At 42.3% G+C, this 15,158-nt stretch overlaps 1 protein-coding gene across 2 annotated transcripts in view; it reads left to right on the plus strand.

The window, feature by feature from the left end:
* Positions 1–4,898, plus strand: part of LMBRD2 (LMBR1 domain containing 2) — a 59,730-nt gene extending 54,832 nt beyond the window's left edge. For both annotated transcript variants that reach the window (XM_077462858.1, XM_077462859.1), the window contains exons 17-19: positions 1,315–1,420; positions 3,403–3,532; positions 4,724–4,898. In XM_077462858.1, coding sequence (XP_077318984.1) covers positions 1,315–1,420; positions 3,403–3,532; positions 4,724–4,790 — 303 coding nt within the window. In that variant the 3' untranslated portion in view covers positions 4,791–4,898. The remainder of the gene's footprint in view (positions 1–1,314; positions 1,421–3,402; positions 3,533–4,723) is intronic.
* Positions 4,899–15,158: the final 10,260 nt, after the last annotated feature.

Below are 15,158 nucleotides of genomic sequence, written 5' to 3' on the forward strand. Positions count from 1 at the left end.
AAACAAAACAAAAAACATAAAAAAAATAATTTATTCATCAGTTTAGGCCAATCTGTATTCTGCTCCTTTTTTTTGGTAAAGAAAATTGTAATAAGCGTATATATTTATTGGTTTGCGCAAAAGTTATAGCGTATACAAAATGGGGGAAAGATTTATGGAATTTTATTTTTACTAGTAATGGCAGGGATCAGCTATTTTTAGTGGGACTGCGACATTGCGGCAGACATATTTGACCCTAAGTGACTCTTTTTGGTGACCATTGACACCAATACAGTGATCAATGCTAAAAAAAAAAGCACTAATCTCTGTATAAATGGCACTGGTAGGGAAGGGGTTAACACTAGTGCTGATCAAACGGTTAAGTGTTCCCTAGGGAGGTGTTTATAACTGTTAGAGGGATGGGCTCACTGGGAGTAGATAGAGATTGCTGTTACTGATCACTAGGAATATCCGATCTCTCTCTCCTCCCCTGTCAGAATGGGGATCCGCCTTGTTTACATAGGCAGAGCTCCCTTGGCGCGTGGCAGGCGCACGCCCGCTGCATCTAATGCATGGCCCGACATACAGGTTCCTTGATTCTTGCAGCCAGGCCACCCTGCCACAGTATATGGGCGGTCCGAAAGTGGTTATATAAAATAAAAAAAATTTGTAAAAGCACCCCTGTCCCTGTGCACATAGGTCCCCACACGCAGATGTAAAACGGTGATTAGACCACACATACCTGAGATATCGCCAAAAAAGTCGGAGTGAGCGATGATTCTAGTGCCATAGCTCATGTTTTACTCTAAAATAATAACCTGTAAAGGGTTTTAAAGCGTCGCCTATGGAAAATTTTAGGTACCAAAGTTTGTTGCCATTTCACAGGTGTGCACAGCTTTAAATCTTGTCATGTTTAGTATCTTTTTACTCGAAGCAACGTCATATTGTATATTTTACCCCAAAAGTGTTAAAAAATAGGGTCAGGAAAAGTGGACTTTTCCTGAAAATTTTACTTTGATAAAGGGCTGTTCTTATGTGGTGTGTCAAAAAATTGCAATAATTTTATTCCCCAAGGCCGCTGCTCTCAGAAATATATCATGTTTGGATGTTTTACGTAAATTTCTAGCAAAAATTCTGAATTCTTTCTTGTATGTGAATTATTTATTTGTTTTTTTTTTTTTAATTGTCCCAGTAGGCAAGTGGTTAAATAGACTAAAATGTAGTTGCATTGTGATTGGCTGCTGTGGCCAAAACATCCATTGTTGCTTCTTCTCCTGAGTTCATATACTGTCCATATAGAGACTAATCATTCTTCCCTCTGGTTTTGTATTGCAGGAATGGAAGGAGCGCTATGCCACCAATAGGGAGGATTCCAGCCGTAACAGAAATGTCAGCACTGAGCAGAAGGATCCCACCTACACTGAGATGACCACCAGCCGATGTGAGTAGAACTGTCAATGAAAATTGTGTAACTGGGGAATTACCAGCCTTTCTATGCCACTAGTATTACATTGTAAGAGTATATGCTTATTTAAAGAGTTTAAATCCAAGAATAAACATGCAATATATTGCAGCTTACCTGTCTTTTTGGTTGTTGTATTCTTTTTGTTTAGGTTTTACCCTTTATTTTCACCTGGTGCTGCCAGTAAATTACTTCCTGTCCTAGAGTGGCAACGCTCACTCACTTTACTGTATCTGTGGAGGAGGTTCATTGTCACTCTAGGACAGGGCTACAGAACAACTCTCTCCTTATCTACATAATATAGGGGGAGCAGTTTTGTAGTCCACAAAACTGGGAAGAATGCAAAGTCAGCACAGACGGTGTTAAAGCTGAACTCCATCCATTTTATTTTTTCCTCAAAAGCACCCCCATGATGGCCACAGCTTATGTAATTCAAATTGGCATATGCTGTATATGTCATAGTTTTTAGTTTTTTTGGAAATCTATTGTACTCGCTGCACCCTCTGTATCATGTAAGTGCAGGCATCGGAAGCCCGCTCAGTTTCTTCAGGGATACGGTGGAGCTGGCTACCCAGCATGCACCACCCGATCACACACCTGGGCAGTGTAAACAAAGTGTGGCACACTCTGTGTATTGCAGGCTGCCATAGCAATGGTGGTGTCGGGGGGGGGGGGGGGGTTGTGTCCCCACGTCCCCACGTTCCCACCCTGTTATGGCAACCTGTCAGCCAGTCTGCCAATTGACTGCTGGGATTAATGACACTTATATCCCAGGAGCCAATGAGTGGGAAGATATGACCTGAGGTAGGACGGAAGTGGCGGTCTTAATTAACCCTACAGGTACTAAACCTTAAGAAAAAAACAAAACATTCCTAACGTAATAGCATAGCGATCAGCAACAACAGGGACTGAAGTTAAAAAATTGGGTCGAACTGCACATTAAAGTTACCAGCTCAAGATTTCTGGCAGGATCTATTTCTGCATTTATTGAACAGATATTGCAAAACCTGTTTAATCATATATCTAACAGACCAAAAGGAAGCAAATATGCTTGTGGTAAGTTTCCAAACCTTTTCAAAGCGGAGGAACTTTTAACATAACTTTCCAGTCTCAGGGAACCTCTTCTAAAAATGACTATATCTACAACTTATGATACATTACTGTGATGGTCAGTGGGAAGAATGCTCCTTACACTTTTGGTCATTGGGAAGACTTTCCCCCTTACAGATGGCTAAAAAGATGAAAGGTGTCAGTGGAAACATGTGAGCGGCATAAATTGCTCATTGCTCAAAGAACCCCTGGTAACCCCTGGAGGAACTTTACGGTTCCATGGAACCCTGGTTGAAAAACCCTGGTTTATGTACACTTTAATGAGATATTGCTTATAGTAATTATGCATTATTACCATGCTGTCAGATACCAACTTTTATTATCTGTTGAGGGACACCAAAGTCCTCCGTAGTAATATCACTACCCTCAGTTCAGTTATTACTAGGGACTTAACTTTGTTCTCACCATCAGATCATCCCTGAAAGTTTCAATGATGAAATAATAAGGATGTGTTGGTACATAAGGCCCTAGGTAAAAGGTTACCTCTCATTGGGGGTTGCATCTCCTTGATAGGTAGCTGAAGCCTCTGTTACAACTTGGTGCCCTATCAGGTTGAACACTCTGGACCTTCTGGTCTCTAGTTCCTTTTTTGTTCTTTGAAATGCCCTATTTCTTTACATGGGAATCTTTTGAAGTGTGTTCCAATTGGAGCAGAGTCTATATATCCGTCTGTTATATCAGATCACCATTAGGAATTTCCCTGCTAGCTGTTCTGATAAAGAAATCCATCATATGGTTTCTGTATTCTTTTTATTATCTCTTCTATTGCTTTTACTCCGCCCCTTTCAAGAATTTTTATCCATTAATGTCGATTTTTTTTATTTATTTTTATTTTTTTTTACTTTTCCCAGCATCAAAGTACACGAGACAGAACAACCGAACAGAAAGGGATCGAATTGAACTCCTGCAGGATGCAGAGCCGCTGGATTTTAATGCAGACAATTTTACAGATGACCCACTGGACTCTGAGTCTGGAAGCAGGTAAGCTATTGGAAGTTCTGTGGAAAAACAGGTGAAACTTCTGTTTGCTCAGGCTGGGTGATATATGGCAGTTTGTATTTTGGAATTGGTAATCTGCAGCCTTGTGTTGTCATGATACTAGAAGTCAAGGTGGCACACAAGGTGATTATAAAAAGACAGAAAAAAGGGTTCCTGACGCTCATCACAGGCGATAAACCCAAATGGATAGTAAGCGCAGCTAGGCTGTGCTGCTGTCTAGGGGCATGGGATTGAATACTGGAATGCTATAGATAGTTTGGGTTAGTCAGCGCTCATAATCTGGACTCAATTGTTGGAGGGTGGCTACAATAAACCACATGTACTCTTAGAGAATTGCTGGTACTTTAATTATGAAAAGGATGATAAAAACAGTACAATTAATGCATAGTTGTAGGAACGTTACCACACCAGCTGCTGAGCTGACTGGAGCACTGATGGGTTAAATGTCAGACCTGGACAATCCAATGGTGGAATGCCGACCTAGCATACCACACTGTTGGCCACATGAGTGCGTAGGGTTTCGGGCCCGACGGCAACCAAGAATGGTGTCACTGACACTGGAAAAGTGGAGGCTGCCACAGCTGGCTGATACAGCGAGGAAATGCCATGATGAGCAGCAGGAGGAAAAAGTCAGAGATCTGGACCGGACGTGACGTGTCCAAGGAAGCCGACATGGCCAGCGTGGAATGCAATCGTCCCTGTTGCCGTGACTACCAGTTTCACACGCATGCGCTTTGTCAAAGTCTCCACTTTGCCAGCGTCAATGACACCATTCTTTGTTGCCGGCGGGCCCAGCGCCCTACACGCTCATGCGGCCAACAGTGTAGCGTTCTCGGTCGGCATTCCACCATTGGATTGTCCAGGTCTGACATCAGTGCCCCAGTCAGCTCCTCAGCCAGTGTGGTAACTATGCAAAAACACTGTTTTTTTATCATCCTTTTCACAATGAAAGTACCAGCAATTCTCTGAGTGTACATGTGGTTTATTGCAGCCACCATCCAACAATTGAGTCCAGCTTCTGAACGCTGACTAACCCACACTATCTATAACACAAGGCCTCTGACATCACTTGCATTAAGGGTGAGTTCACACCAGAACGTGGTGCAGGAAAAGTTCCTCTTCAGTGTTTGACTCAACTATTTTACTTTGATGTCTTCATTTTGTGTTTTGTAGATATCAGCCAGCCGGACGCTATTTATCAATGTCTAAATCAAACAGCAGAATATTTGATGACGTATAATCTTGAGCTGGAATGAAAGAGCACTCCAGCAAATGCTTGTAGCCCTGCAGACTTCTTCATCTGACATTCATCCAGACGCGGGTCATGGTATTAAACACTGGAGAGGCATTTGCGACTTTTATTGTACTCATATGTATTTATTAATGACTAAGAACTGTAACATTGTATATAAAGGGGCATGCATACTTACTGACCTGAACTCCCAAGAAAAAAAAAACAGTTTGTTTTTTTCAAACACAATTTCAATAAGTCACTTCTAATGAATCTGATGGATGTTTGTTGGTTACTGCAAGAATTATAGTAGCTCTGATGCTGGATCCTAAACACAGCAAAGTTCAAGAGGAAAGAACACCGCTCCAGGTGATTAAGTGGGTGCAATCCGGATGTGCTGGGGGCTAGCCTTGGCTCGCCACTGAAGACCTTAGGAAAAGAAGGGAAGGCTGCACACCAACGGAAACTATCCAACGGGATTTATTCAATCCGATATAAGTTACACATGACAGCCACCAAAACGGCACAGAACCCAGGAGGTGATGTGTTTCACACTGCCACTAGTGCTTCTTCAAACCTGGAAACACATCACCTCCTGGGTTCCGTGTCTTTGTTTTGGTGGCTGTCATGTGTAACGTATATTGGATTGAATAAATCGCATTGGATTGTTTCCGTTGGTGTGCAGCCTTTCCTTTTCCTACACACAGCGCTATATGTGATGAAGAGCTGCTGCTGTGACAGCGAAGAGCTCCCGTTCTCCCGCCCTTTCCTCGCCCCTTGTTCATTCAACAAAAAATTTTTTAAAGTCTTGTGCCTTGTGTTCTTCTCACGGAATGCATGGTGTTCTGTGTGTGGACAAAGGCAGAGGTGTAGGTGAATGGATGATGAGATCTTTCCCTTCCTATTCACAGAATGCCTTGTAGACCATGAAAAGAACACAAAGCTTTTTGTGAATAGATGAGGGGAGAGGAAAGTGTGGGCAAACAATGGGAGGTCTTCACTGTCAAGTGTAGCACTAGGAGGAGGCATCAGAGCTGCTATGATTTTTTCAGTAACCAACCCCCATCTGGATTTAGAATAGTCCTAATTAGAGGTCACTTGTATAACTTGTGGTGTTTACGAAAAAAAACTGGAGTTCAGCTGAAATACATAGTTTAGCTCGCCTGCACAGCATAAGCAGATGAACTGCTCCGTCATTGTACAAAATCTGAATGATTTATGATCATTTTAGCTGCTGATGCACAAAATGGGTACTGCTGCTTTATTATTTGATTTCCTCTGTCGTCCTTCATACTGAAGTGGAACTCCAGACAAAACTCTGGAAAGCGTGGGGAGGTGGTAAATACTGTCATGTGTTTTCCTATATATTCCTATATGAAGCATTTTTTACCTGTAAAATGGAAGAGAAAACTGAAGTTGGCATAATTTCACAAAAACAGCAACCCTTTCTTGGAGGTCGGAACAATCGTACACGTGTGGAACAATTTAAAAAAAGTTAGAGCTTTGTGTGTGTGGCCACTGCTTCTCAGCACATGATGACTTGTCTGAACCAGGATGATAGAAAAGCTCTGATCCTGTGAAATAACCGGAGGCTCTTTCTTCTTGTGAGTTATGACTCCCTTTAGCTGTCAATGAAGCTGGGTGGGAACGGCCCCTAATTATTGTGGTTGCTTGGTATTTTTTTTTATTTTTTATCCGCTTTTTGTACTTTTTTGAATATAGATAGAAGTACACAACATGTCCAACAAGACACACAGGGAAAAAAGAAAAAGACAATGGGGTTGATTTACTAAAACTGGAGTGCAAATTTTGAAGTAGCTCGGCATGGTAACCAATCAGATTCTAACTTCAGCTTGACAGAAAAAAAAAAAATCTGGAAGCTGATTGGTTTCCCTGCAGAGCTGCACCAGATTTTGCACTCCAATTTAAAAAACAAAAAACAAAAACATTTTTAATAGAATTTAGTGAATGATATGTCAATTAGAAAGACAATAGTGTGATGTGGGAGCCATCACATTAACCTTTTTATTTTTTTTATCTTTTATTTTTCTTGTCCAAGCGTTTTAGTAAATCAACCCCCATGTCTATCCATTACAGCTCCAGGTTATACAACAAAAAATGAATCGTTTTAGAGTTTTACCGCTAGTATTCTAGGTTCATGTCATCAATGTAACCAGACCATAAAAAAATGTATTATTTTTATAAATTTTATGCTTGAATTGATGGCGAGAATTGCGGTGGTTAGCCATGATGGCCAAATATGATTGAATTTACAAGTGTCCTTACGTAAATAAGTATGTTTCTCAAACACCGAACATTTGGCTGAGCTCTTGTACCCATCCCTCAATAGTGGGGAATAGTGTAGAAACCCACTTAATAGCCAATAGCCTGCTTCTAGTAAATGGCAATATTGAACCCGCCAGGGATTCATATTCATCTAGTGAGGGGGCATCAAAGCTGCTTAAAACAAACTCAGATAAGTGGATCAACTTTGAAGGATATGTATTGGAGATTTTTTCATTTGCATATCAAATATAAATGTGAGCAGCTTTAGATACTGATTGAAATTTGTAATTGATTGCATTTATAGTTCTGAACAGCTCTGGAGGTTGTAGGGATTTTTATTTTAGTCTGGAGTTCTTCTTTAAAGGGCAGCTACATACAAGCCTCTTTATCATACACTTAAAGAGGAGCTCCAGTCTGGGCTCTGTAGCAGTTGACTTTTAATATAAGGACATACACCTGTCCAGGAGCCCGAGCCATTTCATCAATTTACTTTGGGTGAAGACGTTGGCATCTTCACGAAGGGAAACCGGCAGTGAAGCCTGAAGGTTTTCTATTGCGCATTCATGAGTGGCGCTACGCTTTCTGAATGGTCCCGTCGGCTTCTGGAACCTGTGTGTGCCACAGATGGCAGCAGGGGGAAGGAGGAGGGGCTAGACATAATTGTAGATCGCTGCGGTGATCTTACCCGGAAGTGGGAGTGGGTACCTGTTAAAACCTGGTCTCTGCAGATGCTTCCTAGCAATCTAATTCAGGGGTTTAGGTTGGGTTCATGCGGCTCACAGCAGGGGGACCAATGCGTCCTGGTTCACTGTTTCAGGTCCGAATTCAGCCCGAATTGTTGACTGAATCTGACTTCAGACTCTGAAATGGACCAAAAGGCACACAGCCTTTTTGTTCAAATCACACCGGACCCGCTGCAATGATATATGAACTGGCGCCATAGGGAGATGGTCAAAATATCCCGCTATTGCGAATTGGATGTGGGCATATGGCAATGGGGTCAACCCAGCCTTAAACCAAACTTCTACAATGGCTTTTTTTTTTTTTTCTTTTTTTTACATGGTCACTGTTGCCTGCATGCAAGCAACAGGTGATTTCATGCAGTTTGCTGCATTGTTGAAATGCAGGCATTCGAGGTGGTCCAATAATAATTCCAGCCAGCAGGGCCTGTTCTCCACAGAGCAATGTGCTATAGAGTGTTTTTAAAATGATCCTTAAAGCGGAGTTCCGGGCAATTTTTTTTTTTTTTTTTTTTTAATTGATCTGAGCATTATAAATAAATAAAAAAGCGAGTATTTTGGATGTTGGGGAAAAAAAAATTTCATACTCCCTATTTTCTCCCTCCTGTTGTGGCCGTTGCCATCATGATTGTGGGCATGCGAAGCCCAATCAATTCCTCTTCCTGGAAAAGCTTTGGAGAGGTGCATGCTGGGTAAACAGCATGTACCTCTCGATATTGCACATGCGTGATTTACTGGTGGCCATACTTCTAAAATTGCCAGAACAGACGGCAATGGAGGAAGGTCCCGCCCCATTGTTATGGCAACATAGGTAAACACATCTCGGGCACTGTGATCCGACCTAAATTGCGTCATTTCCTTCAGGAAATAACGCGATTTTTGATCACAGTAATGCCCACAGACTCATGGGAAATGGCACATCATTTCTCAGGAGCACAGGCGAGGGAGGAAGTGACTAGGAGCACCATGGACCAAGAAGTGGCAGATTATTATTATTATTATTATTATTATTATTATTATTATTATTATTATTATTATTATGATAATCATAATAATAATTATTATTATTTTGATTATTATTATACAGGATTTATATAGCACCAACAGTTTGCACAGCGCTTTACAACATGAGGGCATACAGTACACTTACAATACAGATCAATACAGGAGGGATCAGAGGGCCCTGCTCGTTAGACTTACAATCTAGAAGGGAGGGTCAAGTGGAAACAAAAGGTAATAACTGTGGGGGATGAGCTGATGGAGAAAATGAAAATACAGTTGTTAGGTGTGTGTAGGGTAAGCTTCTCTGAATTGAAGGGTTTTCAGATTAGGGGTACTACATAGCAACAGGGCGTTTTTGGTAAGTATAAAAAAAAAAAATTCTCCAAATGTTTCTTTTATAGGTTTAAAGGAGTCTGAGTATAGAAAAAAAAATTTCAGGGTGGAACTCCGCTTTAATGCTGTAATTTTTTTCTGACCTGCAGCGCTCTATGCAAACCAACTGAATGGAGACACGGGTTAATCTACTAAAACTGGAGCGTTTGGTGCAGCTCTGCATGGTAGCTAGAGATGGGTTTGGGCGTGTTCGAAATCCCACGTGCCGATCCCGCCAGGAAGCAGCTGATGCTGCACACTGCTAATCACAGGCAGTGAGACATTTCCCGGCCCACAGCTGCAGAGACCAGGAAATGTCTCACTTCCTGTGATTGGCTGCGTGCAGTGTTTAATTCCTGGCTGGATCAGGCACGTGGGATTTCAAACATTCCTGAGGCCATCTCTAATGGTAGCCAATCAGCTTCTAATGTCAGCTTGTTCAATTAAGAGAGAGAGAGAGACCACTGCTTCCACACAGAGAAAGGGTCATTCTCTACAGCTGCTGGTAAAGAACAGACTTTTCCACTTGGGCTGTGGCTGCTTTCTAAAAAAATAAAAAAATAAAAATAAATTAAGACTTTGAACACTTTTTTTATTTATTTTTTATGCACCTGGAATGTGGTTTGTTGATTAGGGCTTTAAATTGCGACAAGCTGGACAGCAATTTATTCTATATTATTCTTAGCAGTCTACTTGTGTCTCTGACAAACATGCTTTGCTATGACGCAAAGCATCTTATTTTGCATTGCAGATGACAACAGTTGCTGGTGTCATATTTAAAAACAAAGCATTTCTTCTTTGTAATACATTGTGCCTACTATGTGTATGCATCATATTACACCAAAGGATATTTTCTATAATATGGTTTATTTAACAAATTAAGTAGAAGTTAAAGTTCATCACAATTCATCTGAAGAAGTAGATTGTACATTGATGTACTCAAATTTTCAGATCTTCAAAATACAGGAAACATGTGTATTGCAAAAGGTTTTACAAACCTCTTCAAACCGGGAAGCAAAAACGCTCACCAAAATGCCCTGTTGCTATGTAGTACTCCAGCACTGCTGCCTCCAATGTAGTGTTGGTGTATATTAGCATCTGGGTCTTGCCCTCCACGCATGCAGGAATATTGGTGTAAAGACTCTGTTGCTTTCCTGTAGTAATCTGAAAATTGCCTGCACCCCTTTCTATCGGGGATTGGTGTGTCTGACCACCTCCGTGTTATAGCACTGCTGCCTGCAGCCAGTTCTTCATTTAACACTTCTGAGAGTGCCCTCTTCCCCAGCCAATCACCATAGTGGCTTCCTCAAACCCCCATGTCTATAGAATACAGAGGTAATGCAGGGGTTGGAGAGAACAATGGCAGGTGTCAAGACATGTAGACATTTGACACTCTGGAAGCTTGACCCATTGATAGGCAGCTGCTCCAAAAGGAAAAAATAGGATTGGTGGGAGAGTTTGGAGAAGCGGCTGTGTTACTTCCTATGGAACCTGCCAAGACCATGGACAGGTGAGTATAAGACCTTTTTTCTATCCTATAAAGCAGAACTAGAGTGAGCTTCCTCACCAGCATATTCGTCTGGTTGTCTTCTGGGTTCTGCATTTTGTGTCATCTTGACTGGATGACCCAGAATGAAGGAAATGCTGGGCACTCCTGCAGTTAGACCCCTTTCACACTGGGGCGCTTTGCAGGCGCCACAGCTCTAACAGCGCCTGCAAAGCCCCCTGAAAGAGCCGCCGTTGTGTCTCCAGTGTGAAACCCCTGAGGGCTTTCACACTGGAGCGGTGCGCTGGCAGGACGGTAAAAAAAGTCCTGCTAGCAGCATCTTTGGAGTGGTGAAGGAGCGGCGTATACACTGCTCCTTCACCAAACCTAGCCATTGAAATCAATGGGGCAGCGCGGCTATATCACCTGCAAAGCGCTGCTGCAGCAGCGCTTTGCAGTGGCTTTAACCCTTTTTCGGCAGCTAGCAGGTAGGTAAAACCACCCCCTGCTAGCGGCCGAATACCGCCGCTAAAACTACTGTAAAGAGGCGCTAAAAATAGCGCCGTTTTACCGCCGCTCCCGTCCCAGTGTGCAAGGGGGCCTTAAAGCGGACTAAACCCATTGATTTAACGGTTTAAAAAACTGTTACATTCCGGAATGCTGGGATTGCTAACTGTCACATTTGTTTGTGCTCTCACCGCAAACAATAAATGGCTGGTGTCATAACCAATCACATGTGCAGCACCATGGCAGTTACAGGTCAGACAGAGGCTAAGATGGCAGCTTCCTTGGCTGAAAAGGATAGAAGGGTTTCGTTCTGCTTTAATTAATCTCAGGACCAAATCATGCCAAGATTGCACTCTTGAGGTGCACATATGCAGCTCATTGTACAAGCTCAGCTTGCCTTGGTGCCAGGATTGGTAGAGCATGCTCATTTCTTGGGAACCTATATATGGGGAAGAACTGCCTTATTCTGAAAGTATAGTAGTACCAAACGTATTTTTTTCCTTGTAATATATTGTGCCTATGTGTATGCATCATATTTATTGTTAAAACATGTACAAGAGGGCAAAAACACTTAGTGCATTACCTCCAAAAAAATATTGTAAAATCATAAAATGGTGATATACTCACAAAAGCAGAATAAAATCAAGCTAGATGATGGCAGCAATCATCAAGTGAGATGGGCATCCCCACCGACGCTACACAATGGAAAAGCATACGCGTTTTGAGGGATAGACCCCCTTCCTCAGAGCATTATTACCATTTTCTAATTTTACAATAAACAGTTTTTGAGGTAAGGCACTAGGCACTCTCTTGTACATGTTTTCTGAAGATCGCCCAGTCTGAGGGGGGCTGCATCGCTAAAATCATTAAATGCTACAGTCCCTGGGTGAAGTTCCTTGGTCTGAGCACTGGATGGTCTTTTTACTTTTCATCTAATGCATCATATTATACAAAGGGCACTTATTATATTATGGGTTATTAAAAATTTACGTTTTATTTTTTTTTAAAAAGCCTTCCTGCTGGAATTTTGTTTTTTCAAAAGCAAAATTCCACTTTAAGATACTTTCACTGGACTGATTCGTTTTCTAATGCTGTGATGATATTGTATCAACCAGTCTGGAGATTATGTCTAGTTGGTTCTAATCTGTTTACTTAGAAAAAAATCTTTGAACTTAAAGTGGAAAGTAAAGCCCTTTTTGGCACTTGTACTTAGTGGTAAGCCTATAATAAGGGCTTACCAGTAGGTACAGTGAATGTCTCCTAAACCTAGTGATGTAACCGGCGCATGCTCTCTGAAGGGGCGGCATACCCACTGCTGTCCGTGACTCCCACTCGGATGCGTCATCACAGCTTGGCCAATCAGATGGCTGGATGAAGCAGACCCAGCCTCATGCACACAGGACTTTTGCTATCTCTTCTAGGTGCCTTACCTCCTGGCAGCAGCATTTGTAAACATGTGTAACACATTTAGGCGTGTCAAGTGCCATATGGCCATTGAAATGAATTAACGCTCAAGTGCTAAACATGTCAAGTTTTGGCGCATTTACATGGGTCAATCATTTTTTCTGCTAAAATGCCACTGCTCTTGGGCGCTGCGGTTCTTATTTTCTGCCTGTAAATGCCTACTGTGTATGTGCATGGACACATAGGCTAACATACAGGGACATTTAGAGGTAGAAAATAAAAAAATGCTGAATACCCCTAACAGACACATTAAAAACGTCTAGTTTGGATGAGTCCTTATAGTAAAAATTCTTGTTTGCCTGGAACCCTTCACCCCAGCAGAACCCACTTACGTTGGATATTGTGGACACCAGTTAACCTTTAAAGTGGTGGTTAACCCACTTTTGGCCATTGACACAATCCGTTCTGTATGCTAATAGAGTGCCCCCTGTCTCTGTTTCATTAAAAAAGAATAGCTCCTTCACCGTATTTCACAGCGGCTCCCAGTGTCTTGTCAAATACTGTTCCACGTTGGATAGTGTCCGCCCTTTACTGCACTTGTGCAGTACAGAGGACAAGGAGACGCAGAAGGTCTCCGAAGATGAACAGCGCCTGCGCACTGAGTCCAGGTTAAAGCCCCACCATCCAAGTGGACACAGAGTTAGAATAAAAAATTGCCGAGTGAAGCGAGGCCGTGCCAGAAGCATGGTGAGCGAAGCGAGCCCACTAAGGGCCCTCTTACTAAGTGCTGTTTAACATCATTTACCATATGTACACTTGCATGGTGGGGCTTGAACCTGGACTCAGGGCACAAGGTACTATTAAGTTTGCAGGCGCTGTTCATCTTCTGAGACTTTTTGCGTCTCCTTGACCTCTGTCCTGCGCAGTACGGGGTGGGCACTATTCGATGGGGGGACAGTTCTCGGCAGAACACCAGCATTCATGTAACCAGCTGTTCCTTATCTCTGCCCGTCTTGCAGAAGCCAGGGGCAAGGCCGAGGTGTCGCCGCTGACGTCAGCGGGACGCTAGGAGGAGAAACAGCCGGTCACGTGATCGCCGGGAGCTGCTGTTATGTATACGGTGAAGGGGGTATTTTTTAATTAAAAGCAGAGACGACGGGGCCCTCTATTAGCATACAGAATGGATAGTGTAAAAATGTATTGTTATTCCTGCGGGGGGGGGGGGGGGGGGGGGATGGGGCAGCACTGTCACTAGGTGACACGCTGAGAGGAGGGGGGAGCACAGAGAAGACAGACACAGGATAGCAGAGCTGCGGCTGACAGAGGCATACAAATAGACCACAATTTCGGGGCTCAACAGCCATGAATATCGTGGTTTGTTTGCCTAGGGGAGGGGAGAAACTGGCAGGATCAACCAGGTTTTTTAGGTGTTACAGGGGTTCAAATTATAAAGCACAAGCAATGTGCTGTATAAAATGCTTTAAAGTAACGGAATCTTCTTTTTTTTTTTTTTTTTTTGGGTTAAGAAACACTTTAAGCATACATGTGACTTTTTGTATCTTATGGGAACACTATGAGAAGAGTTCAGGTAAATCTAAAAGAAAAGATATTATAGGAATATATAGATAGTATTTTTAACATTATACAGGGTGAGAAATGCGCAGATTAAGCTCCAAAACTGAAAAAATTATCATTACGTTGCTTGAGTTTTTTTTTTTTTTGTCTTTATAGAACTTTGTATATAAATGCTGTACATATATGTATCATGACCCTTTCCTATTGGTTGTCAAGTATTGTAACTGTTAATGAAAAAGTTATGTAAATCTTCTGTTTTATTCTGTTCTGTGTATTGCTTTCAAAAACTTTATTTATCGTCTGATTTTGCACTTATGAGTCAAATTTCTGCAGGACTGTAACTGCATCCCATTATTTTCCCAACTCCATGTTCAATCCCTTTCATTCTTCCAAGTGGAACTATGCAGCCACCATCAGACGGGAGTTCAAGCGGCCACAGCCCCAGTAACCTCTAGTGAACTTTGAAGGAACCCTATCGTTTCACAGAGCCCTGGTTGGGAATGGCTGCTTCAACACGTGGGTAACTCTAGTCATGCGGGTGGTCTGAATCAAGAATATTCCTCCTCCATATCTGCGAGATCTGCTGTATGGAGCGTTCTATCTCACTTTTCTCACTGCTACAATTTCTAGATGGAAAATAGGGTGAAGATCTTATTGTAATGGCCTCAATGAGTAGGTGGAGTTGAGGAACCAAAGTGCCCTGATCAGTCCCCATGAAGCATTAGAGGCCAGTGAGTGTTTCTACCTACCAGCACCTACCCAGAACTAAAATTTTCTAATTGCATACTGTAAGACTGGCTTCAGATCTATGCCTTGGGGTAATCTACTATAAAAAAAAACTTGGTTTACTGCCCATTACCGTTACATGTGGCACTTTGGCAATGCATTGCTAAGCTTTTAGTTTAGATTGGTACCCCAATGCACCACTACTCTAGGTGCCAATGGACCAGCGCTGCAATGAACTATGAAGCTCTGTGATGCATTGTGCTGCATTCTTCTGGAATC

Source organism: Lithobates pipiens, unplaced genomic scaffold, assembly GCF_037356315.1.
Source record: "Lithobates pipiens isolate NorthernLeopardFrog02 unplaced genomic scaffold, aLitPip1_a1.2 Scaffold_3, whole genome shotgun sequence".
Taxonomy (NCBI): Eukaryota; Metazoa; Chordata; class Amphibia; order Anura; family Ranidae; genus Lithobates; species Lithobates pipiens.